This window comes from Meles meles, chromosome 12, assembly GCF_922984935.1.
Source record: "Meles meles chromosome 12, mMelMel3.1 paternal haplotype, whole genome shotgun sequence".
Taxonomy (NCBI): Eukaryota; Metazoa; Chordata; class Mammalia; order Carnivora; family Mustelidae; genus Meles; species Meles meles.
In genome coordinates, this window is record NC_060077.1 from 12100287 (window position 1) to 12127343 (window position 27057).

Sequence of the window (27057 nt, forward strand, 5' to 3'; positions counted from 1 at the left end):
ATCAGGGGCCGGCACTGGTCTCAAGCGAGGCTAATGATCTTCATTATCCCAGGAGTTTGAATTTGAGACGGGTTGCTTTTGATTTGTCTGGGTTGTCAGCATCAGTGGTGGGGTGAACCCAGAGATGGCTGTTATGGGGGCCACCTTCCATCTATCATGGGTGAGAAAGCTGGCCTAGGGAGGCAGGGCGAGGGTCCTCGCCCCTTGTGTAGCAGAAGCGCCCTCCTCGTTTCAGAGTCCTTCTGGTTCCTCGTCCACCCCGTGGGAAGCCCCGCTGAACTTTCTCTGGCCCCTCATGTGGTCTCAGGAGAGTGCTGTGCTCATGGGCTTGGGTTCAAATCCGAGCTCCACCGCTAACTAGCTGAGGCCCTTTGGCAAATCCCCTCAACTTGATGAGCTACAGTTTCTTCTGTAAAATGGGGAGAATACCAGTTCTTCCCTCACGGGACTGCTAGGAGGATTCAGTGGCACAAATGTGTGCCTGACGTACAACAGATGCCCCATAAATATCATCACAGTTAACGCAGTAATAAATTCTCTTTGTGAAGCCTAGCTTCAGTGGATGTTTGTTTTTTTTTTTTGCAATCCAAGGTTTTCTCTTAAAACAGGCCTCCCAGCTCCCCTTGACATGGACACCTCCCACTCCAGAGTTTGGGTGGAGCTGGGGTTCTCCTCTCCCCTGCTCGGGCCTGGGACAGAACCTAGACTGAGACCGAACACAGACGGAGGTACTGGATGGCTCCTGATGGGCCAGGATCCCCGGTGTTGCTGTTCCGCCACCCTACTCATTACCAAAAGCAAAAGGCAAGGCAAACAGATGGCTGAGAGATGGCTTTTTTCCTCTCCTCCTAAATAACAAGGTGAAAAAAAAAAGGGAAAGGAGGTGAACAAATTTCTACCATCTAGATCAAAGAGAAATGGCCATTTTCGCTGATAAACTTCACTTAGATGCTGTCCCCGTGCCCAGGCATGTGATCTCCTGGGGCGGGACTGGGAAGGGTCTGGCTTGCTATTGCCTATCGATGTATCATTAATTTCTTTTTGTTTCCCGCTATGGCGTACACACGACTCAAGGTGAGAGAACGCAACTGGGCTGCGACTTCTCAGATTGATAGATTGCGTTTCTGTGCTGGGTCCGTTTCATGCTTGGTGACTTTGCAGCAAAGCAATTATCACTGTGGAATGCATAATGGCCTAATTAATAACTAATGTCAGGTTGGCCTCTGAGCCATGATTATACCTTGGCAAGCCAACTTTTTTTTTGTTTAAACATTCCAGGAGAAAAATATTATTATAATTGACTGGTTAAATTGTCAAAATGTCCCTACCCCGTGGACATGGGGTGTAGTAGGAAGCACGTAAAGCCTGGAATAAAGAGAGGTGTTCTGCTGCCAACTGGCTGTGTGACCTTGCTCAGCATCTCAGCATCTCTGCGCTTGAGTGTCTGCACCTGTAAACAGAGCCACCTTTCTGGAACTGAGAGGGATACCTGTGTGTGTGTGTGTGTGTATATATATATATATATTTTATAATATATATGTGGGCTATGAACCTCTTATTTATTGCTGTATCCCCATGGCATGGCACACAGTAGATGCTTACTAAATAATGGTTAAAGTAAAGGATTCTGGAGCCAGACTGCCTGGGTGCAAATCTTTCTTCTGCTCCCTCTGAGCTGTGTGACCTTGGGCAAGTTACCTAACCTCTCTGTACTTCATTTCTCTCATTTGTAAAATTATGATAATAACATCTACCATAAGGTGGTCATAAGGAATAATGAATTGGTATCTGCAAAGTGCTTAGAATGCTCCCTGGGACAGGGAAACCGCCATGGTCATGTTTGCCAATCTCACTATATGTCAACATTCATGGAATAAATATTCATGTAGCTTCTACTGTGTGTCAGGCTCTGTGTGGGACCTGGGAACATAATAGTCTACAAAGTGCTCCCTCTTTCCTTTGGTTAAGTGGGAGGGACAAGCATTATTTGAATAATTAGAAATATATGTATTTATAAACCATGCTAAATATTGTGAAGGATGCTGTGAGTGTAAGGAACAGGGAAGTGTGATTACTCTGGGGAGATCATAGAGCCCCTCCCAAGAAAGTGAGATCTAAACAGCAATCTGGAAGATGCGTAGGCCTTAGGTCATTGGTTCTCAGCAATTGCGCCCCTCTGGGGACACTGTCTGTAGGCATTTTTGGCTGTCCAACTGCGGAGGGAGGTTCTTCTGGCATCTAGTGGGTCCAGGCCAGGGATGCTAGTCCGCATCCTACAATGCACAGAATGGCCCTCACAACACAGAATTACCTGGTCCAAAATGCCCAATGTGCCAAAGTCAAGAATCCCTGCATGAAGTGGACAAAATTGGTGGAGTGAGAGCATCAAGCAGAGGGAAGAGCAGGTGCAAAGTCTCTGGGGTGGGGAAGGCAAGTGTTCAAGAATGTGCATAAAGGATGCAAAGAGGGAAGGGGAAACAGGGTGAGAGATAAGGCAGAGGCTGGGGGACCTCATTGGTCAGAGGTCTGGATTTCATTCTGGAGGGTTATAAGCAGAGAGGTATACCATGTGTTGTCTGCCTTCTTAAGAGCTCACCTGGGCTCCCAGCAGAGAGCACTGGATAAATTAATTTGGAAACAATGGGGCTGGATTCTGTGACACCAACTTTTCAGAAGAGGTGGAGATGTCAAAACCTCATCCCTGCCCATTAAAAGAACCTTATCCAGAGGGGATGGTAGAAAGATCCAGGGGGCACAGGTGAAGATAGGGACCTGGAGGACCAGGATGGCTCAGTCAAGGTCACATTTGGGTGGAGCCTTGAAGGACAAGCAAGGATTTGCTGGGAGCTTATGGAGGAAAAGCATTCTGGGAGGAAGTAACAGAATGTGCAAAGGCTCAGAAATCCTGCACAACAGCTCTCTGCCCAAGATAACTCAGAGTCAAGCTATCTGTAGATGGGGATGAATATAATGACCTTCCGTTTTCTTGGATGCTGGAAAGTTTTTGCTGCTTTTAGAAGGCAATGTGTTTTTTGGCAATTATTTGGTATTTATCTTTGTAGTTATTATAGGAAAGAAAATTAAAGCAGAGAGATTTAAAAAATCTTTTTATGACTCAGATCCTAGGCAAGTGGCAGATCAGAATTTGAACCCAGGTCTCATACAACTAAGTAAAACATAAAACAAATAAAATGTTCTGGGTATTTCTCTTGAACCAATGTGAATCAGGCTGTAGCCACTAATCCTTTGGCTTCTTTGAGACTCTCTCTCTCATCTCAGGGCATGAGGTTAAGAGCCGGGCCTGGCACTCCTTGGGGCCCAGAGTAGGGCCCATAGTAGACTTATTTACCTCCCAGACAGAGCTGACCTCCAAAACGGAAGCTCCTGGGCTCTTCACCCAATCTCCTAGTTGTTTGGCCTTCATGCCTCAGTTTGCTCATCTCTACAATAGGCACAATAACAACCCCTATCCCAGAGGGTTGCAGCAATTCTGTTAAAAGCCAATACTTTTAGAGGTTCTGGAAGAATGCCTGGCATATACAGAGCACTCAGGAGGGTTTGACTGCTACTTTGGTTGCTGATGTTGTTATTAATAATAGTATCCTCACAGCCTGCAGAGTGTCTGAGGAACCCATTGGTTCAGCATCTGCCCTTTCTTAAGCTGGTTTTGGTCTGACTCAATAGGAAAAATGATGGTGAGAACAAGAACCGTTTCATGAGCACCTACGATGTGCTAGGCATAATCTTATGGAATCCTCCAACAACCCTATTAGGGAAGGACAATATTACCCTTGTTTTCCAGATGAAGGAGATTAGGCTCAGGGAGGGCAGATGACTTGCTCAAGGTCACACAGCTGGTGAGAGGCAGAGCCAGGCTGAGTCCAGGAGTCCCTGGCTTCTAGAGGCTGGTGTTCAAACCAACTGGGATTGTTTTCCCAAAACCAGCTCTGCCTCTGGCTCTTCTGCTAATGCTATCATGCCCTGTTGCCCTCCAGAGCCTGAGACCCAGGCCCTAGATCTCCATCTGCCACATCAAGTCTGGGCCCCACCTCCAAGCTCTTTCATACCAGCCCTGTCTTTGCCACTCTTCTGCCCCTGCCTCAGGACAGGACACCACTATTGCTGTAGGTCTCAACTGCTCCAGATTTTGCTTCTTGAGTCAACCCCCTCCATGCCACATACCTCCAGAGGGGTCTTTCTAGAAAAGGCTTCTTGTGCCGCTGTCCTCATACACCAAAAGGAACTCTGCAACCCCTCCTCTGCCCAGGAGGCAAAGCGTGGACTGAGCCCAGCACTCAGGGCCCCTCTGTCGTACTCGAATGTCTTCCCTAGCCTTGTCGTCTTCTCTGATGTCCACGGATCATAGCTCCAGAGAGGTTCAGTGGCACTGTCACTAAATGACCATCTCATTTCATCCTCATGGCAAACCTCTACGGGGGGCACCAATTTACCGATGAGGAAGCTAAAGCTTGGCATGAGGGGAAGTGACTTGCCTGAGATCACCTCTCTAGTGATCCAACTGGGGCTCGAACCCATGTCTGCTGATGCCAAGGCCTGTGCTCTTCACCGCCACACCTCATTCTCCTCTCCGTGCTCCACCCTATCCGTCTTCCTCACCTGAGCACAACTTCGCCTCCTCCCGGAAGTCTTCTCTATTGCCTGCCTACAAAGTCATCACTTTCTCTGTGGCACACGTAGGACATTTTCCTCCTACTTCTGCTTCCTTTCCTAGTGAACTGTGAATGTGGGCTCCTCAGGAGTGGCTTGGCCTTCTTGTTGGACAGAGCCCATTTCTTCCCTTAGCCAGTCCAGCACCGAGCAGGACACACAGTAGGGGCTTTATGACACCTGCCAAATTATTGAAATCATTCCTTGCTCTTGCTTTTCTGCCCCCACCCCCGGATTTGGAAGACCCTTGAATTCCATTTCCTAATCATCTGTCCCAAATGCACTGATCCTGCTGTGGACAAAACTCTGTGTTCTGGGCTCCATCCTGTTCCCCAACAGCTAAGGAGGGAGGTACTTCCCCAAGCAGGGAGTCCACAGGGTAGCAGACAGGGTTATGCGCTCACATAACCCTGAGGTTTTCTCCCCTTCTTGGGCACACCATGTTAGACTATTGTTTCAGCCTCTCTTGAAATTGAACATGGCCTTGTAATTGAGATTTGGACAAAGGAATGTGGGCAAAAATGATGTGGCCACTTCCAGGTCTGGACCCTGAGAACCTCCCAAGAGATCGCCATGTTTTCCTTTTCCCCCCTGTATCAACCAAATGAAGGGGACTCTGGAACACAGTGGAGGACAGAGCTGGAAGATAGGACATGCCCGGGTCCCTGAATGACTATGGTGAGTCACCTTCCCTCTATCAGCCAGCACTAGATAGTGATGTGAGAAATAAACTCCAGCTGTGTTTGATGTTTCTATAGGAATGAGCCTACTAGGACTCATGCTGACACACATGGGTTCAAATCCTAGATCTTCTCGATGGCTAGGTGATCTTGATGTCTCAACCTCTCCAAGTCTGTTTCCTCCTTATAAAGAAAAGCAATCATCTCTACGTTAGAATTTCCTAGACTATTCCACAACATCCCAGATGTCAGACAACCAGCATGGAATGTGGTGCCCAGAAGAAATGGAAATACCCTCCTGCCCCTTGGCCCCACCTCTGTGTCTCAGGGCAGGGTCTCTGCTTGGTTCTAGGACATAGGATTTGGCTAATCTTAATCTTTGTTGGTCCCCACTAGTATTTGGTTTTATTTATTTTAATTGTTATTATTTTGTGCTTGTGCTGGGAATAATTTTATTATAGGGCAGGAGTTTATAAACCTCAGGGAGGAAATAAATATGAGAACTTTGTCTGCTGCAGTGTGGGCTCCAGGGCCAGGAGGGAAGAGAGTGGAGCGACTTTAGGAAATGGCCTTTGAGGGTGGGGAGGCAATGAGTACCAACATGCCAAGGTGAGCCTGATTTAAGGTGATGCTGTGCTTGGCAGGGTGGATCTGGGGATGGACAGATGCCAGGGCACAGGTGAGGGCCTGGGGACTCAGGATACCTCTCCCTGGCTTTTAGCCCGGAAGGTTTCACTTCCCTCCCACCTCAGGGCATTTGCATATATTGTTCCTTTTACCCAGAATGCCATTCTTCCCTTCCTGGGGTTTTAACCACACTCTAATGTTCCTACTCTTGCTTTAATTCATAGGTCATTTCCTCCTGGAAGCCCTCCCTGACAACCCAGGAGGCTCTCATAGCCCCATGGAGCTCCCTGTCACAGTCCCTGCTGCAGATGTTAATTATACCATATTTACTTGCTTTGTGAGTGTCTGAATTATGACTGTCATCTCCCAGAAGGTCACCTCTGGGAGGGAATGGACTTTGTCTTATTTGAGTCTGTGCCTAGAACAGTGCCTGGCATACAGAAGCGTTCTGCAAATATTTGCTGAGTAAACAAATGAATGAATAAGTCGATTCAATCTCTTCTACTCCCTATACACCTAAAAGCAGGGGTCAGCAAACTTCTACAGTAAAGGGTCAGATAATAAATATCTTTGGCTTTGCAGGCCATAAAGGTTTTGTTGCAGCTCCTGAACTCTGCTGTTGTGATATGAAAGCAGCTATAGATGACACATAAATGAATGAGCAGGGCTGTATTCCTATAAAACTTTATTTATACAAGCAGTCTTTGGCCCAAGGGCCATCGTTTGCTGACCTCCGTCCTAAAGCCTGCCCTGTTCTTACTTAGTACAAGGATTACATCTGGTCCTGTGCTGGGGGCTGCCCTGTAGCAGCGTACAAAAGCCGAGTGTTAAATTTTCAGGAATTTTGCAAGCTGGTTGTTAAACACAGCCATTATTAAAAATTAAATCAAATGAACCTATAATTATAATAAATAATTTATATTAAAAATAACGATACTACAAATGGATGAATCTTGAGGACATTATGCTGAATGAAATTAGCCAGCCACATAAAGACAACACTGTGTGATCCCACTTATGTGAATTACTTAGAGTCGTCAAAGTGAGATCCAGAAACGAGTGTTGGTTGCCAGTCGTGGGGAATGGGGAATTCTTGTTTAATGGGTACAAAGTTTTAGTTTGGGAAGATGAAAAGAGTTCTGGAAATGGATGTGACTATGGTTGCACAACAGTGTGAATGTACTTAACGTCACTGAACGGTACTTCTAAAAGCAGTAATATGGTCAATTATAAGTTACGTGCATTTTGCCACAAAAATTTGGGAAAAAAAGGAAATACATATTCAGTACTCATTACTTTGTAATTATTTGATTGCATTTCACTCGTCTCTGTGCTTTGAGGCTACTCACATCTATTACGTCTGCATAATGTGAGCGGTGCATCTCTTCCCAGCTCCATGCTCAGAGGATTTACACCACGGAAAGTGGTAGATGACACAAGTCACTCACCCCTTGCCATTGTTCAGCATTGACAAGCATGCCCTGGTTATTTTCCCTGACAGCCTCCACCAACAGATGGTGAGCCTCTAGGGCAGAGCCCCTCAAACATTAGAATCACAAGCGAAAGCTTTTAAAATTCTGATTTTCATAGCAGCAATGTCACAATAGACTGTGGAAAGAGCCCTGTTGCCCTTCAACAGACAAATGGATAAAGAAGATGTGGTCCATATATACAATGGAATATTACTCAGCCATCAGAAAGGATGAATACCCACCATTTGCATCAACATGGATGGGACTGGAGGAGATTATGCTGAGTGAAATAAGTCAAGCGGGGAAAGACAATTATCATATGGTTTCACTTATTTGTGGAACATGAGGAATAGCATGGAGGACATTAAGAGAAGGAAGGGAAAAATGAAGGGGTGATCACAGGGGGAGAAGAACCATGACAGACTGTGGACTCCAAGAAACCAACTGAGGGTCTTAGAGGGGAGGGGCGGGGGATGGGTTGGCCTGGTGATGGGTAAAAAGGAGGGCACATATTGCACGGAGCACTGTGTGTTATATGCAAACAGTGAATCACGGACCCTACATCAACACTGATGATGTACTGTATGGTGACTAACATAACATGATAAAAAAAAAATCCTGATGCCCAAGACTCATACCAGACCAAGAATGCCAGCCACTCTGGGATGACTCCCAGATCTCGTTGTTTTTTTTTGTTTTTTGTTTTTTGTTTTTTTTAAAGCTGTCAGGAGATTCCTTTGGGCAGCCAGGGTTGAAAGCCAGTGGGCTGGTCTAAGGCTGAGCATCTCAAACTCCAGCGTGCCTATGAATCACACCAGAGGACTTGGTTCAAGGATAGATTCTGATTCAGGAGATCTGGGGAAGGTGGGAGGCTGAGACTGACTTTTTACTCAACTCTCAGGTGATATGGACGCTGCTGGGCCACGGACCACAGTTTGAGTGGCAAAGCCTTAGAAGGAAAGATGCTGCTGGTCAGTCAGAGGGAAAGGTTTCCTTTCTGCCTGGTGACCACGTGGCAATCTGCCTGTCTCTCTCCCACCACCCCTCTAGTAAACACAGTGAACGGAGTTACAAGAACCATTTTACAGAGCAGAAGACTGAGTCTGGTGAAGTGACATGCCCAAGATCACAGAGCCAAGGAGCAGTGGTGGGACTTGGACTTGGTTTTCTGAGACCCCAAGTCCAGTGTCCTTGCCTTCATCAACTGCCTGATTGAGGCCACTCTGGGTACGGAGATTAGATGGACTTGAAGCTGCATCCAGGCCTTTCCTTTCCTTGGCTGTGTGACCCTAGGTGGGTTTCTTAACCTCTCTGGTTAAGACGCTCTGCCTGATGCTCAGGGCACAGGGAGGGGCAGACTGTGATACTGGATGCTTGAGGGTCTCTTGCAGGGCTCGCCTCATGGAGGACACCCACATCCAGGAAGGTTCCTTCTCCAGTATCTAAACTTGGGGATGACACTTCAGGGGCCCCACCTTGGCAACAACCCTAGGGGGCCATGCAGTCTGGCCCTCTGCCTCTCAGCTAGATCAAAAGGAAGGCAGGATTGGGGCCATTCTGGGTGCAACTGCATTTGCCTTGGCAGCATTCAGTTCATCTGTCACTAGTCTATACACCGCTGGAGGATTTCAGAATCAGAACAATACCATAGCCATGGTCAGTGCTTAGCCTCTGACATGGCTCTCAGCTTTCTTTGCACCAGTCATTGCTTTAAGCCTTTCTGTCTATAACCTCCTCTGAGCCTCACACTTACCTTCTAAGGTATGTATGAGTCCCATTTACAGATGAAGAAATTAAGGCACACGGAGAGAAAAATAACTTGCTCCAGGTTACCTGCCATGCAAGTAGCATGGCAGGGATTTGAACCCAGGCTGTCCGGCTCCAGAGCTGCTCCTAACCACTGCACATACTGCCTTTCAAATAATTTATGCGCAAGATGTAAATGCGCCATGTCCCCCAATGTACTCTGAGTGCCCCAGAGCCAGAGGCCCTGTCTCTCTTGTTCCCTGCCCCACAGTAGGGGCACTCAACAGGGTCTGCATACAGTGGAGGCTCAAGAAATAGTTTTGGAATGAGGGAATTAGTGGGCTGGTTTAATCTCTCCCATCCCACATCCTGGCCACGTGAAACTCAATCATAGCCATGACTGGCAGTGGTATGGAGCGGTGTGTGTCCATTTGTCTCTCCCACTAGGCTCTGAGTGCCATGAAGACAGGAATAGGATCTGGGGTGCTCATTGCCATATCCCTAGAGCCTGGCACTCACTCTGGTAAACAGCAGTGGCCAAATAAACGTCTTCTGGAGAGTGAAGTTCTCAGTGGAACTGAAAAGGGAAGCAGGGGTGTGCATATGTGTTCCAAAGGAGCTGGATGGAGAGCAGTGATGCCAAATAATCATGATTCTACGGTCCCGCCTCTGGGAGGTTCACACCACATCGAGTTCTTTATCTGCATGGATCCCTGGGAGGATCCCTATTTTATATTTATTACCATCCCTATTTTATAGCCAGGGAAACTGAGGTTCACCGAAAACCCTGCCAAAGGACAGAGATTTGAACCTAGGTCTCTGCATCCTTCAGCTTATGTCCAAGGGCGCCTGATGACTAAGTAATTTGTGTTCACCCTCTCACTGTCAGCACTTGGCACAGTTCCTGGAACACAGCAAGTGCTCAACTATCTCTTGAACATGAGTGAATACTAATGCTCACCATCTCATGCTGGGGCACATAAGTAGGTGCCGGGCACATAGTAGGTGCTCAACAAATATCTACTGGATGGACGCATGAGTGACCGTGGGAATGGCCACATGTCCCATGACAGCATTGTGGGCCTTCTATTGCAGTAGCTTCTGCTTTGCTCCCTGCCATTCCCCAACCCCGGGCAGATCTGAGTGCTAAGAGACAATGGCTGACAGTGCCACAAGATGGATGTGTGCCCGGCGGCCTCATCTCCCCACCGACTGGCCCCGCATGGCCTTCCATAATGCAGTCCATTAAAAGGCTTGTAAATTTTCATACACGAAAGCCTACCATGGCGTCAGCATAGACTAATTGTTGTTAAATGTGCGGGAATGTTACCGCCACGACGCTGGAGTGATCACTCTTCCCAGCCCGGCCCAGACACCGACCCATTCCTCTGCAGGCAGAAAGCTTACAACGTTTGCACAAGGCCAAAAAGCAATTCGTGTCAAAAAGATCAATAATATAAAAATAAAGCATGAGAATTCTAGTTAAAGGGAATGTCATATAAATATGTGGTTCACGTCCATGATTCCAAGATTAAAAAAAATCAATCAATATCGTTCTTTAGATGATGTTATTTCTAATGAGAAATACCCGGAACAACTGCAAATAACTGCTTAACTGGGGGGAAAAAAGCATTAATAATTTACTTTATAAGGCATATGATACTGAGTGAAAGAGGATCGCTGCTGGTTCTTAATTTGGTTGTAATGCAGCGTGACAGGTTCAATGACGCTTTGGCGGGTTCTTAATATTAAATTCAGAAAGATGTTTAGCTCATTCTGAGATTTACCCCAAGCTGGGCAGGGTAAAGCCAAAGGGGCAAGACTCGTTATGGGAGCCAAGCAGGATCGCACCATCAAGGTTATTAAGTCATCAAAGAGGAGACGGTAGGGAATGTGTGCGCATGTGTGCAAGCCAGGGGGCAGTGGGAAGGGATGGAAGCCCTCACTGCATCTTGTAAGCGACACTCTGTTTACTGAGCAATTACTATATGCCACACTCTGGGCTGGGTGTGCAGACCTGGGTTTGAATCCTAGCTCCCGTTATGGGTCAGGCTTCCCTAGTGGATTCTAGATGAAAAAGCTCAGTGAGGTCACATCTGAAAGGCACGCATCTGGCTAAGCAATGAGGTCCTCCCCGGCCCTAACCACCTGCAAGTGTCCAATTTTAGCCCTAAATCTAGAATTTATACCTTCAGTGCTTCCTGCAGCCCCAGGTCTCTGTTCAGCCCTTCAAGCTGAGGTTTGCCTCTCCCATCCTCTGCCCTGCTGGTGAAGAGCTGAGTGAGCTCAGGCCAGCAACCCATGCCTCACCTGTAAGAGGGGCCGATACCAGCAGCACCTCTCTCACCTGCTGCTGACCGGCAGAGATGCATGAGACACTTTGCTAAAGGCTCAGTGAATCTGCTGGCTGCTGAGCCTCAGTGACCTCACGTGAGGAATGGGTGAGACCAGAAGCCTACGCATGAGGCTTGTGGGAAGAATAAACGTGATGACACAAGTCTCAGCTCACCCATGTGGAATGCCGACTTATGTTCAAGGAGCGCACACTATGTGCTGGGCTTTATTCCGGGGGCTTTTCAAGTATCGGCTCAACCCTCACATCAATCCCATTAGGTGGGTATTATTACTATTTCCATGAAAAGCAAGAAAACTGAGGTCCAGAGAGACTGAGGGACTTGCCCAGGGACACACAGCCAGGAAGCGGAGAGCTAGGAAGTAAGTTAGTGCCAACCTGGCTGCAGAGTCCACGCATGCGCCCAGTGCCCATCTTTCTCGGTGGGCTCTGGTTAGCGAGGCCATTTCTTCCTGCTCTTGCTGGCTGGTCAGGACTATATGCATCTAATGTCAGTTGTGGCCCTAATAAACCTCACTTACAAACGATGGTTATGCCAGTGCTCAGAGCCTCTTGACAAAGCGTAGTTTGGGGAGCAAGGGAATTAGGACAGCAAAGATAGCTGGAAGAGCAAACAATGTAAAAAGGCAAAAAAAAAGGGGGGGGCCTGTAATTAAATTTCAGCTCAAAGGGAAGGGCAGGAGTCCTGCAGGTACATGCAGAACAAGAGGAGAGCTTAGGGACCAAGTTACAACATGGCTTGTAGGGCCGGCTGAGGGATTGTGGCCCCGGGCAGGCAGAGACATGTCTGTCTTAGGTGAGCGGAGCCGTGAGGAACCCCTCCATGCCTTCTCAGGCAGCTCGGCTGCCGGAACACGGATTGACCTCCTTGGAATCTTGTCCTGCGTTAGGACCTCCTTCCCTGCCCATGACTGCCTGGGAGGGAAAAAAGATACTCAGTGTTTGGGGCTGGAATAGGTGGTGTTCCTTCAAGCCAGCAATGATTTCAGGCTTTGGGCACTGGATGGAGGTGGTGAATAGGGGTTCAAGTAGAGGGTACAAGGGGCACAGTCTCCTCTTAGTCATCTCTGAAAGGCCAAGCACGCCCTACGTCATGCCACCTGATTAGCAGTTGGGAAGGATCCTATTGAAACCTGAGTCTGAACTGGTCTGCTCTAAAGTCTCCTATGGCTCCCACCCAATTCTAAGTCAGAGCCAAAGCCCTGGAAGCAGCCCCAAGGCCTGAATGATCCGGCACCTGGAAATGTCCTGCTGGGTAAGTGTAAGGGCTGTGCTGTGAAAGGTGGCAGGGTGGGGAGTTGGTTAGGGAGGGCTTCCTTATTCCCGGAGGATCTGACACTTGAAAGGAGTGAATCAGGCAAAGAGAACAGCAAATACAAACACTCTGAGGCAGGAGCAAGTCAGGCTGTCTGCTGGCTGAGGGGAGAGGCAGGCAGGGGCCAGACAGTGGTGGGACCCAATGACCTGGGGTTTCTGCCCTAAGGACTTTCATCATCCTACACCACCCTCCTGGGCCTGAATCCATGCCCCCTCACTTCCCTCCTGCCGCGAGTGCAGACTGAGGCACTGGATGGGTGCTGGCCACCTCCTCTGTGAGCCCTTGGTTTCTTCAAACGTAAAAGGGGATAATCACAGAACCTCTCCCTGATAGAGGTGTTATGGAAAACACATGGCATAACCATTAGAAAGTGTGCAGCATGTAGTAGATGTGCAAGGAAAGTCACGGGGAGAGACTTCTCTAACAAACGTGAGGCCCAACTCCAGCGCCAAGGCTGGCTGCTTACTAAACGGTAACAGCGGACAATGAGGCTTTAGTGTCACCCAGATCGGGAGGAGACACCATGGGCCTCGTGGCCCAGGTCTGATCAACCACAAGATCCTGGCAAGCCGATGTGGGAAAAAGAAGGAATTTCCAGCTGTGTGCCCGTCTCAAAATGAGAGGGACTCAGGGTAGAGAGTGTTGGTACCTTTGGCCTTGGTGAGGCCTGCAGGGAAAGTTCTGGAAGGCTTTGAACTAGAGCAGGTCATAATATCTTATATCTCTGACCATTGTGGCACCCTAATCCCATGTGAATCGGGGGACAAGCGTCCCCATCCCACTTCAGAGATGACACAGTAGAGGATATCTGACCGGACTACAGTTAAACATATTTACTCACTCCTTGATTGACTAAATTGTCCACTCACCCAACAAACATCCACAGAGGCAGAGCCATCAAGCTGGAGGTCACAGTGCTCTGCTTTGCCACCTACATGACCTACAGGGGAGGCAGGGAGACTCCATCTTTTGCTTTCTTGCAAATCTCTATTTCAACGCTACCTCTCTGCTCCTCCATACACAAACCTTCCACTGTGTCTGCTCTAGACTCCTTTAGTCATTGGGGTTTGTCTCAGAGTTGTACCTCAATCCCTTCAGAAGAAACACAAAGGAGAAGAGACAAAATCTTCCAAACTGTTGACACTCCCCACCTGGGCGTCTGCAGGGCAACATCAGGCACTTTGCTCCAGGAGCAACCGGCCCTCTCCCTCTGGAATTGGAGGGGTGGGGGGCGGGGAGGCTGTGTTCTCCAGAGGTGGACGCTGAAGAACTTGGTGCTGGGGGAAATGTTTTGAGAAGGCTGAAATCTGCTTAAAGGCTGAGGGAGGGGAGAAGGTGGAAGAGAAGGGGGAGAGGAGAGAAGCAGAAGAGAGCTGAGCATCAGGGGAAAGAGGGGAAAGAATTTGGCGCTCTGCGAATCCTGGCTCTTCTGGTGATCTACTGCTGTGTAACTAGCCGCCCCAAAATGGAGTGTCCCAGAGCAATTACTTCTTATTATCTCTCATGCTTTTATGGGTTGATGGGGCTCAGCTGGGCAGTTCTCTTGTCATCTCTCAGGCGGTCACAGCCAGGTGGCTGCTACAGCTGCATTGCCTGATGGCTCGACTGGGCTGGATGGCCAACATGGCTCCTTGACTGGTGCTGGGGCCTTGGTGCTCCCAGTTCCTCTCCTGCATATGGAGTCCCATCCCCAAGGGCCCGTCCACACAGGTGGGACTGGAAGAGGCAAGAGAGAGCACTGCCAGTCCGCTGAAGGCCTCCACCTGCTACTGGCAGAGGGTCACCTCCATCGGGCCCAGATTCAAAGAATGGAAACACAAGCTCCATCTCTTGTGGGGGAATGCCGGACAGAATGCGGTTATGCAGGGCCTGGGAGGTAGTGTGTGAGGTTCAGCAAAGAAGCAGAAGCTCTGGGAGGAAATCAAGAGGCCTCCCATGAGCTCTTGACATGACTGGGCATTATTTCGATCACAGGGACTGAATGAATCCCTAGTGACATTCCTTAAGGGCAGCGACGGTGTCTCACCCTCTCTGGACCTTCCACAGCTTTCGCTTGCAGACTGGCACATAGTAAATGTTCCAGGAGTACCTGTTAAGTGGACCTGTGAGGCGCCCAGTAGACAGGCGGCCCTTCTGGGACTGACACAAATACTTGCCCTCCCCCCAACATCAAGAAGCATCTAGTTAACCGCCAAGTCATGACCTTCACTGTGCCCAGCACCTGGAACACCACTTGGTATGCAGTAGGGAGTATGTAAATGTTTGTTGAGTGAATAAGTGATTGCAGGGATTCAACAGATGATGAGCATGTCTCTTACAAGTGGTACCTCAGTCTCATCTCTAAGCTCTGAGAGGGTGGTCATGCTGCACAAACTCCCTTGGGTCCTGAGAGGACAGAGAGAGAATATCTTGGCTCCATGTCACCAAACACACCCCCCGACCATGATGAGAACCAATGACTCGCCAGCCACCTGACAGAGGATCTCACTGAACTCACGCAATCCTAGGAGCTGTCATGAGGAAACAGTGGCTCAGAGACATGAAGGCACCTGTCAAAGTCACATAAGTTTGTCAGTGTTTGGGTGGGACTCAGATCCTGGGTGTCAGACCCTGGGGGGTCAGAGGAGGCAGCAGCCCCCATGGGTCTCAAACCGCAATGTTTCTATCAGGCCCTGGTTAATGTGTCTGCTTTGACTCTGCCAAAGGGTTTTCTATCTCTCAGGCCACATCCCCTTCCTGGTGGAAGAAGAAGGAAGCAGATAGAAAAAAAAACAACAACAACAACCTTGCAGTGGTCCTACTGTCTTCCTGGCTGGGACAACACACACACTCCTTAGAAAAGTTTCACCTCTGGTTTAGCATAACAAAACTTTTAATTTAGATGTTTTCATCTCGCTCTCCAAGTAAAAATAAGTTTAAAATAATGACTGTAATAAATGAAGGTAATTAATTGTAGTTTGTTCCTTTACTGTCTAGTCAGCTTAATTTTACCTTTTCAACTAATAATGAGAAAATAATTTTTGTGCTCGGAGGGTTAATGATATGTAACTGCGAGAGCTGCTAATTGCATGTTGCAATCCATCCATCAACAACCCCATCTGTGCGACTTGATTATGTTTGCTAAATTATTGCTTTGAATTATCTTTCATAAAGCAACTTTTGTAATTAGCGGGGCTTTCGTCTTGCTCTTTTCTCTGCGCGCAAGGATATTCAAACTTTGGCCATTTCAAGCTGTCTCCATTAAGCCACCTTCTCTGGCTGTCTTTGTTTCCCTGAACAGGGGGAATCAAGACTGTCCTTTAAGCAATCAAGGCGGAGAGAAAAACCTTCCTTGATTCACAGCAGGGCAAATTCACTTCCTCTCCGCACCCCTCCCACCAGCGTGAGCGTGCGAGACACACACACACACACACACACACACATGCACACACATACACACGAAAAAGAAAAGAAAGGCCACACATATACAGAATGAAAAGATAAAGAGGATGCCCAGATTCTTTATACACCACGGCTGGTGAAGTGAAATTAAGGAATGAACTTGAACATGTTATATTTCAACAAGAGGCCCACACTGGGGAAGAAGGAATGACGGGTACGATATTCAGCCCTGGCGTTTTATGGGCTACTTTATGCGACTTGAGACGGTGTTTGCCTCAGGGAATATTCCTGGGAGGTGATTAATGCCCACTTGGGAATACTCAGCTCTGAGCCTGGAGCCTGGTGGATCGCGAGAGGGAAGCGGCATAAAGGATGAACCCTCATTAAAAAAATTAAAATGAAAATCAAATTTGGATTAAAAACGGCTTGTGCGTGAGCAGTTTGTTCTGGACGAAGAAGATGCTTTTTATTAACACCTTTCTTTGGCGCCGTTTCTCCCCTGAGGCACGGGGAGGGACCTGGCGGCTGCCACGGATTAGTCAATAGATCATCAGGAAAGCAGGGGTTTCAGGAATAAAACTCCAGACAAATGTAGTCTTTTTGGTACATTAAAGGGACGATGGAAAGCCCTCTTAAGAAAATTAACGAAGTTCTTTGGAGATCCTCAGCTATTAAAACAGTGAGAATTCAACATGCCACACAGATTTGGAAATGAGAATTCAGCTTCGTCTTTCCTTTCGGACCCACTAAAACTTTATCTCTCACTGAGTTACTGAATACCAGCTGTGTTCCAGACACTGTGTCAACTGCCTCTACCCTTAGTTCTTTGAATCCTTACTGCTAACTTAATTTGTCAGAGGAGAAAAGCTGAAGCTCAGAGAGGTTAAGGAACCTCTCCCCAGCCACACAGCTAGCGAAGCAGCAGGACTGAGATTCAGGCCGGGCCTGTCTCAGTCTGATTTGCACGTGCTTTCTGCCACGCTGCACTGGATCATCATCCAAACGTTAACACCGAACTCTTTCTCCTATTAAAAAGATGATGTAAGTCACAGCTATTTCCTTCAGGGATAGCAAGCCCCCTCTTTTGGAGAAAAGCCTTGAACACATACTCAGGAAAGAGGTAGATTCCAGCCCAAGACTAGCAGAGGCACTGGAGGTGACGGATAACGGGAATAATAAAACAACCAGGGCCACTAAAATAATGCAATGTTCTGAGCACTCCATGGGTATTAACTTTGTTCTTCCTCAGTCATGACCCTATGAAGGAGATAGAATTATTACCCAGTTTTACAGATAAGGAGACAAAGGCACAGAGAGGCTAAGGAACTTGTCTAAGGTCAAACAGTGAGGAACAGGCAGAGGCAGGGTTCAAACACAGGTTGGCTCCGGAGTCTGCTCTTTACTGCCTGGGAGCTCTCTGTGTGCTAGGCACTACATTACCTCTCAGTTCTTAAACAACACTAAAAGATCGGGAGTGTCTTTATTCCCATGAACAGATAGGGAAACTGGGGCTGTAAGTGGCTAAGAGAAGCTCTGTCCATACCAGCCTAAGCAAGGGCACAGCTGAGAAAGTGATGTTCGGTGCCTATCTCTGGGCTGCCCGGAGGGATCAGCTGCCTGAGAGGGCTTGTGTACTGAGAGCCCCTCATGGGACCAGGGCCTGGCAGATGGGAACCTCTTTTTTAAAAACACAAAGCCATGACAACAAATTCCCAACAATATTGGTCTTTCTGGTATGTTCCCACAGCCCCCACCCCCGCCCCAGCCTGCCCCCATCCCCTTTCAGATCAGGCACCTCACAACCAAATGAATCAATACTGGATGGCCCTATAAATAAATAAGCACATCAATCAACTGAGTAATAAAATGAAGGGATGAAAAATATGGAAATCAGCGACATTTGTGTAAATCTAGTTATTGTTTACTTTAATATTGCCGTATGCGCTTACGCGGTTCCAAAGAGACAGATTTAAAGTAATGTGGTGCTCGGCGGATGACAGACTTAAAATGCATCTCCACCGGAGAGCTCGGAGAAGGGCCAATCCTTCCCAGGTCCTGCCTGAATCCAGGGAGACTGAGATGAGCCCCCCTGAAGATAGAACATTTCACAAATGGCTTCCCCTTCCACTACCCTTGCCTCAGTGTAACTCCATTCTCTTCCCCGCCTGCCTCCCTTGCCGGCAGGACAAGCGGACATTTTCAGAATCCTGGTCGCAAAGTCAAGCCAAGAGGAGTGGGGGAGGTTCAGCCCCATGACAGAGCTCCAGGAAGACCAGAGAAATAACTGGCTGAAGACAGCCCAGCTACTGCCGAAGGAAATAGGGACCGATGTGTTGTCAGCAGAGAAAGTCAATAGGGTTGGTTTTATACTCAGATGGTGGGTCAGTAGAGAGGATTTCAGGGTGGGCTGGCGACTACTTGGACTTCTCTGCAAGACCACTTTAGAGAATCAAAGCAAAGCAGAATGCCAGGGGACAGCAAAAGTCACCGACTTCAAACCTCTTGATTTAAAAAATGGGGAACCAAGCCTGGAAGGTGAGGTGGTTTGTTCAAGGTCACAGAAACTCTATATAGCAGAGAGCCGCTGTAAGGCTGGACAAAGTCTAGGGAGAGGGAGATTTCTTGGGATCAGACACAGAATCCCATCCAATAGAACAGAGAACCTGTTCTCATCATGTCACCACTGGCTGATCTGGAAAGAATGGGGTGGAGTTTGCAGTGGGGATGGGCAGGTTTCTCCCAAGCTTCCAGAGGCTGCTGGCTTCCTCTGGCAACTCCAGGGGGGACAGGAAAGGGAAGCAGGGAATGTTTCTGTGGCATGCCATGGGCCTTGGGTCTTACCTCAGCTTGGAAGCTTTTTAATACAGGAGCCACCATCTCTCTGATTTCCTGAAAAAGAGATCAGCGAAGAGTTCACCACAGTGCCAGGTGGGATAACCCCGTGGCCCCTGCTTGCAATGCACTGTTGTCCCCCAGGCCAGCACTGCCCAAAAGTATCCCGTGGGACGTGTGCTCCATGGGCTTTCCTCAGGGTTTCTCATATATACACCTACACACAGACACACGCACGTGTACACACACATAGGGTGCCAAGCCAAATCAGCCTAGGAAATAAAGTCCAACATCTAGTTTCTTCCCTGCAGGACTTTTTGGAGCCTTTAGTGTAATGCACATTGGGAACTTCTGGAAGAGGGGGGAAGGAAGGAGCGCTTCCCAAACAGATCTGACCAGGGAATGTTTTTTTACGCAAAGCGCTCAGGGGACTAGTGGTGCATTGTGCGACGGACACTTGCTGAAGAGATGGGCTCGACTCCACACCCAGCAGCATGTCACCAAAGTCTCTTCATAAAAACCTTCTGTCCTTCAAACATTTGCTCAGGGCTGTCTCCTCCAGGTGGCCATCTCTGTCTGCTTCCCCGCCCAAATGTCCTTCTCTTGCAAAGACTCCATTTTGCATTTTAGCAACATCACTTCTGTACTTGTCTCTCTTTCCTCTCCTCTCTTTCCTCTCCAGAATGTGCAGTTTCTGGCACCCCCTGGTGCCCAGCTCAGAGGAGGGGCTCTGTAAATGTTTGATGAACTCTGTGGTAGTGGGCTGTCTTCAGAAGGGAGTCTCCTTCCTGCCTTTCACAAGTGACCATGAGGTTCTCACCCCAAGGACTCCCCTGTTTGGCTCCTGTGAGTTCTCCCCAGCATGCAAGAGGGAGACCTTTTAGAACCTAGTGTCACCAAGATTCCAACCCTAAATGCTTCAGTTTCCTGAGACCCACTGGTGACTCCATGACTGCTGTCAGTCACGTCCCACAAGAGACCCCTGCGGAAGGAGGAGTTGAGGGGGGCTCCAGAGCATGGGGAGAGGGGACAGTAGAGAGAAGCAGGGAAGGAAGACGGGGGCACAAGAATACATACGTTCAGGTAAAGAATAAATCCCTTAATTACAAGATAAGGTTGTGTTTCTGTCCCTGAAAATGATCCCGCCTCTGGGTCCTGGGTACCTCTCCTCACTGGTTAGTGTCGTCCAGCTGGTGGGGTGAGCTGGTGACATACTGATGGTATGTTTGGGGTCTTCTGGGGGGACATAGGGAGAATCTAGTGGATTTGATCACAAGGAGTTACAGGTGCATGGGCTGAGCCATGGAAAAGGAAATGCATGAAAACCCAGGTCCCCGGTTGCAAACTCAAATGCCCATAGAGGCCAGGGTGCAGGGAATGGACATGTGGGAGGCAGGCTGAGAGGGAAGGATCGGGAGAGCCCCAAGCACCGTGTAATGGAGGTAGCAGCTGCTCAGCTCTAGCTGGTGACCACCATGTGGGCATGGAGCCTCTGTGTGACCAGGTCCACCAAAGAGTCTCAAAAGATACTGGAAATCTGGGGTTTTGGGTGAAATCTACTGAGATGCCAAATGTTGGTAACTTACTGTAAAACCCAAAAGACTTTACAGACCAAATAAAACATATCAGCAGGTTAAACCTCTGGTTCAAGTCAGGAAACGTTACAGCTGGAAGGGGCCTCAGAAATCATCTCTCTCGTCCCCTGATTTTCCGGAAGGGGAGACCAAGGTCCCGAGATAGGCTGGCTTGCTCAAGTCTGCCAATGAGGGAGGGGCTCAGCTGGAATTTGGATGCAGGTCAACAGACAACCCAAATAAGCTATCTGCACAACGTCACACTCAAGGGAATCCAAATCTGAGGGCCTGGGATGGGGGTGGGGGGTGGGTTGGCAGGACTTTGGGCCAATGCTGACCATTTCTAGAAGCCCCCTGTCCTGTATGCTTCACCCCTGGGGGGTAAGCTGAGCATAGGCACCAGCAGGAGGTGAGTTGGGCACCAGCCAGATGATGTTCTTAAATAAAGCCTTGGCATGACTCTCCCAATCAGGAGAGACTAGTTCCAAAAAAGAGAATTTTCAGAGGCGCGACTATAATAGGAATGGAAACTTATTCCTCCTAATTACATAATTGCATAATTATGCAGTATTAAAATTATGTAAGCTGAACTCAGAGGCTTAAAACCTGGCCTGGATTTCCCTCATCACCTGGGGGCTCCCGTGTGGCCTGGGGGAGGAGGATGAGATGGAGAGTCTGTGCTGACCAGAGCGAGGGCACGTAGGTCTGGGAAGATCTAGGGCTGCTTCATCTGTGCATCCCACAGAACGGAGAGTCAGAGGCCAAGCTTCTGGTACCCTCTTTCTGGGCAGAAAATCAGCTTAAATACCAATTGTTTTCTGTTCCAAGAAGGAAGCAAAGGGTGCTCACCATCACCTATGCCTTCTTAGCTCGGGGAGTCAAGGCCAGGACTTGAATTGGCCTTTTTGAAGGCATGACATGGGAGACACTTGGCCCTGAGACTCTTGCTCCTTCTCCAGGGGCACCCTCCCTCACCTCGCAAACCTAAGATTCCTTCCATACTTGCTCCATGGGCAAGTTCTAGCTATAGTCCGCTTCCCTCTCTTGCCTTGAAGAATCGAAGATACTTATGATTTGTGAGAAGAATTTCACAGCTAGAAGACTTGACCCCTCTGTGCTCATGTAGCCCAATACCTGGGTTGGCCTGCCTCTTCTCCATCTTTCCATGGCCTCCTCCTCTATCAGGAAGATGGCAGCAGGACCCCTGGGTGATTGATTCTAACAGGCAGAGTGGAATCAACATCTGATACTTCCAGAATGCCAGATGCTGCCCCACCCTCCTCCAAGATCCAGGCCTCCAGAGTAGGTTAGGACAGAGAGGTCAACTATTAACCTCTGCTGACCACAGAGAAGCACAGTTGGTTTTGGGGGCAGTCAGGGTCTCTGTTTCCCAGTGGCTCTGTTGCGTCACATCCTTGATAATATTACATGGAATCAGACGACTTTATTATTCCTCTTTGTGTTTATTTCTTTTTCTTTTCTTTTCTTTTTTTTTTTTAAGATCTGAGCAGCAACAGGGGGCCTGATAGAGAAAGTAAAGGAATTAACACATTCGCTCCTGTAAAGAACAAAAACATGCCCATTCTAGTCTCTTCCCTTGGGAGGCCCTTATATTATGGAGGTGAGGGGATAGGACTAGTCATTATCTGGACCACCCTCATGGCAGCTGGGAAAGTCAGAGCTGGTGGCTGGAGCTGCAAGGCAAGAAGTGAAGGGGAAGAAGGAGGCCCGTTTATGGCAGCAGGAGGTGTTTTAGAGGAGACTGAGGGAAGGCCCAGAGAGGGTGGAGAAGCCTAGAGCTGTCCTTCCCCGACACCAATGGAAAAGCAAAATAAGATCACGAATCCTAGACAAATTGTCTTTGCTGTCAAGGCCAAGCAGTTGACTAGAGATGAATATCGGGGACCAGTGGATGTTTTAGGGAGCCTGCAGAAACAATGACTTCGAAGGAGAAGCGTCCGCCCTCGCTTTAGATAGCAACACTGAGCGCCACTATACCTAGAAACAACCAAAGGTTGGGGGCTGTAATGTCTCTTTGTGGCTAATTAGCTTCTTTTCTTGTTAGTCACTTATGTCTACAGTTTCCAAAATACAGTTTGAACAGAGAAAAATCTGCATTCCTACTGAGTTAATTCTATAACAGCAAATATACTGTACCTCAGGTACATTTTTCTTAAATTCCCGGCGGAGTTCAATTAAATGTTTATGAGAATGTTCACTCTCCTCCTGCCGTGCAGACAGCTCGGAAGCGACGGAATTAAGCTCCTTCTGAAACAATAAAAAAAAAGGTGGGGGGGGAGAGAGAGAGAGAGAGAGAAAAGAGAAAGATTTTTCCCCTCCTTTTCCTTTTTAATCATCGTACAAAACAGCATTCTGAACAAGTTTTCTTAACTTACAAAGCTGAGAAAAGACAGGATATTGACTCCTGGCACAAATGAATAATTTACAAAACGGGATGCAACTGAAAAAAATCCAGGACAGCTTTTTTTGCTCATCGGAAGATCAATAATCTCCCATAAAGTTGGGTGGAGTTTTTTTTTCTTTTTTTTTTTTTACTCTCTCCCCTACTCCTCTGCCCCACCTCTTAAATTTCCAAAGGAGTGATGGCATAAGCTTGTCAGTAACTGTAGAAAACATCTCCAAACCGTGTCAAAATAGTAAAGTGCGGCATATTGTATGGGCATATTATAGTGTAAGAAAGTGCTGTCGACAGCTTTCATATATCAGAGGTGGGAACTGTTCCAACGATGACTTACTTACACTTAAGGGTTCATAAATACGCCTTTTAAGATATAGATGGCTTTTTAATTTCAGTAGATTTTGGAAAAATGAAGGTGCCAATAAGAAGCAAGCTGACCTTTTGTGTATCATGCAGTAAATCATTTAAGGTTCACTTCAAGTATAAGAAATATTTCACTGAAGACTCCTGGATTCAGAAGAAATGGATTGGAAGGTGCCTTGCCTGCTTATGTGCAATGAAGGCGCCAGACCAGGTTTTTACAGGACGCACCGTCGAGGGGAAAAAAAAAGAGTGAGGGATGGAAGGGGGGGCCGCTCCAGCTCACACACATCACAGACAGTGTCTGCTTGTTGTACATGTATATTTGATCACCCCTCTCTTGGCTTTCTTCGCTTTAATGGTGGCAGTCTCACAAGGGGAGTACAATTCACCATGAGTTGTCATGGGTTTCATTTGCATAATTCAAGAAATGCTCTGTTTATGTGGTCTGCTGCTTTCTTGCACCATCCCGAGATGGGCTTTTTTTCTGGACCATAACTCGAGGAGCATTTCTGTATATATCACCCGATTATATTTGCAGCAATCAAGCCCCATAATTTCCTAAATCCGGTGATGCAATAAATTTCTGCAATCAGATTTATTAAAAACACACACGCAGATGCAAGAGTGTATTTCTAGGGTGAACTCTTTAATCTAACATATGTATGATGAGGCCCAGCACCGTGTTGAAAGACCCCATTTGTCATCGCTAATACGCATTCATCTTGCACACACAATGAAACACTTTTACCATTAGATAATGAAATAAAAGTACTATTAACCCGCTGCAAATCCTTTTCCCTGTAAGAGACGAAATGCATGGTAATTGTCTTATATCATGTCTGAGTCGGTAAATCTGCTCTATAGCAGTTCACCGTAGCACCATAAACCTCATACCCATCAGAGGCTGGAGAGCCTACCCCACGCCCAGTAGAAGTGTCTCTGCCTAGGGTGCCTTAGGGAGAAACTGGCAAGGGAATCTCTATTTCTGGAGAAATGTCTAACCTCTTGGAGAACCATGGGACTAGAAGAGAGAAGGCCAGTCATGAAAGTAGTGATTAAAATAGAGCGGGCAGGGGCCGCAGAGGTGTGGTGCTCTCCAAGGTGCTGAAGTCAATTCTATACCACAGCACTAGACACACCAACTTGAAGGTGCAGGCACTGCCAGTACAAATGCTCAGTGGAATTTTAAGCCAGGTGAAGAAGAAGGTATCATTAGAGAGGAGAGACAGAAACAGTTTCTGACAGTCCACCAAAGTGACAGAAGAAAAAAGGCCCTTTAGATTTATCATTTAAAAATAATCATAGTTTCCAATAAAGACACTACAATTGACAACAACCAAAATATTGAGTGACTAGGGAGAGGTCTGCAGCAAAAGGACTGATCAAAGGTAGATAAAATTCAACCAGGTGGTGCAGCCAGGTGGACAGAACCTCACTTGGCAGGAGAGAAGGAACTGGAGTGTCATGGTCAATGTGAGTTGTGATAAAATGCTCACAAGTTCCCTTAGTTTTTCTCATCTGTCTTGGAGACAAAGATGTGATTTTTACGTTGCTGCAGAACAAGCAGAACTGGGACTTGGGTGGACATGATGTGGTTTTGGATTATCATGTTGCTGACATTATGTTCTAATCTCTGGGACACTGTCCTTCCCCACACCACAGCAAACGATATACTTGGTTGGTGTTGGACTTGGGCTCCTCAGTCAAAACAGCAAACCCAGGCCCTGAGAGGAAATTTCACAGCAGGATGAGTCCAATGACTTGAAGTGTTGTACCAGACAATTATGCTGTGTGACTGAATCCCTTCACCAGAACCTCCCAGGATGCTGGTGGGTATAAATCTGTCTGCTGCATCCACACTGAAGCCACAGCAGAGGCAACACCAGGCTGGGGAATGTTGGCAGACCCCCAGCCGCAAGCCTACTTAAGCCCGGCTCATGGTGTCTTTCCCGTTGAGCCAGAGAGGAGAAAACAATGTCTATGTTCTTCTCAACTTTGCCTACTCCTAATGCTCATCCTTTAACCCTAAATTCTTGCCACATTTCTATGGTCAGCTCACTAAAAACAACATCATCAATAATAGTAATAGTAAATAATAATCATAATTATCATTCATTGGGTGCTTATATGTATTGGGTACCATGCTAAGCTCCTTACATACCTCATCTCATGTAATAAGCACATCAATGTGTCTGTTTGGGATTCACAAAGTGACTAAGAAATAAGTTACAGTCAATTCTAATAATGCAGGTGTGGATTATCCCGTTGGTGGATAATAAAGGCAAAATTGTAATGCCTGGTTCTTTGTAGGACTTCTGCTCCACTTTTCTACTAGCTGGGGGATATTCAGGGAGCTTGCTTTAAATGCTATAATTGTATAAACCATCAAGCACAGGACCAAGTGTTCAATAAATGTTGGCTGATATTATTCTGTTATTTGGATAAACTGAGAGTTCAGAAAAGATCTCAGGTCTCATCACTAGATCAGTGATACTAAGAGTTCTGGGTTTCACAGGTCCATAAAAATATCACCAAAGAAAGAAAAAGGAAGATCAACAGAGTATAGCCAAGTTTTACTGCATCAAAGAAAAACATTACAAACCATTCCCACTCATCCTAAAAGATAGGGCATTTGAACACTAACAAAGCAAAAGTCCAACAACAGAATCAATGAGAGTCTTTTAAAATAAATATGCCTGGGGTGCCTGGGTGGCTCGGTCAGTTGGGTGTCTGACTCGATCTCAGCTCAGGCCTTGATCTCAGGGTTGTGTAACTGAATGCTGGGTGAGGAGCCTACTTAAGAAAATAAAATATAGAGTGCTGGGGTGGCTTAATTTTTAAGCATCTGCCTTTGGATCAGGTCATTTCCCCATGGTCCTGGGATCGAGCCCCGCATCGGGCTCCCTGCTCACCTGGAGGCCTGCTTCTCCCTCTCCCACTCCCCCTGCTTGTGTTCCCTCTCTCATTGTCTCTCTCTCTGTGTCAAATTAATAAATACAATCTTAAAAAAAAAGAAAATAAAAAAATAAAAACACTTAAAATAAAAAAGCTCCCAGCACTGTATTTATTTTGAAGGAATGGAAAAAAACTCTCATAAACATAAACCAGTACTGGTCTGAAGCTGAGTTTTAGAAGCAGAGTTTTAGAAATGAATGTCTGAGCCACTACACACATACACAACTAGCAAGGCCCTCCTTTGATGATCAAGCAGAACTCCGTTCCTCTCCCACCCTGGCCCTCAGCCCCCAGCCCTAGGGGAGCCATGATTAACACAGCCCCAGACTTTGGACCAGGCCCAGGCCGGGAGGAGACTCATCTGATTAACCTGCCATCAGCAGCAGACAGACAGCCCGGAGCCCAGCGCAGACCATTCAAATAATGATCATCATAAACAGCCCATTTGCAACTAAAAAGAAATAATTTTAATGAGCTTGAAGCAGATGATGGATGCAGCTGAGGCTCGGGCCAATGCACACAGAAAAAGGAAGCTGGGATTGAGCTGCACCCAGGACCAGGAGCAGCAGGAAGAAGCTGGGGTGGGATGGAAGGGCTCTTCTGTGGGAAGATGGGCTCTACAGTCCTGCTGCTTCCCCACTGTAAGTGCCCACTGCCCAGCAAGTGCCC

General features: G+C 47.5%; 1 protein-coding gene across 4 annotated transcripts in view; it reads right to left on the minus strand.

The window, feature by feature from the left end:
• CUX2 (cut like homeobox 2) overlaps positions 1-27057 on the minus strand; it is a 258403-nt gene that overhangs the window by 77410 nt on the left and 153936 nt on the right. For 3 of the 4 annotated variants that reach the window (XM_046024879.1, XM_046024878.1, XM_046024880.1), the window contains exons 2-3: positions 22809-22919; positions 19087-19134 (exon numbers count right to left, since the gene is read on the minus strand). In XM_046024879.1, coding sequence (XP_045880835.1) covers positions 19087-19134; positions 22809-22919 — 159 coding nt within the window. The remainder of the gene's footprint in view (positions 1-19086; positions 19135-22808; positions 22920-27057) is intronic. The other variant, XM_046024881.1, reaches the window with a different exon arrangement.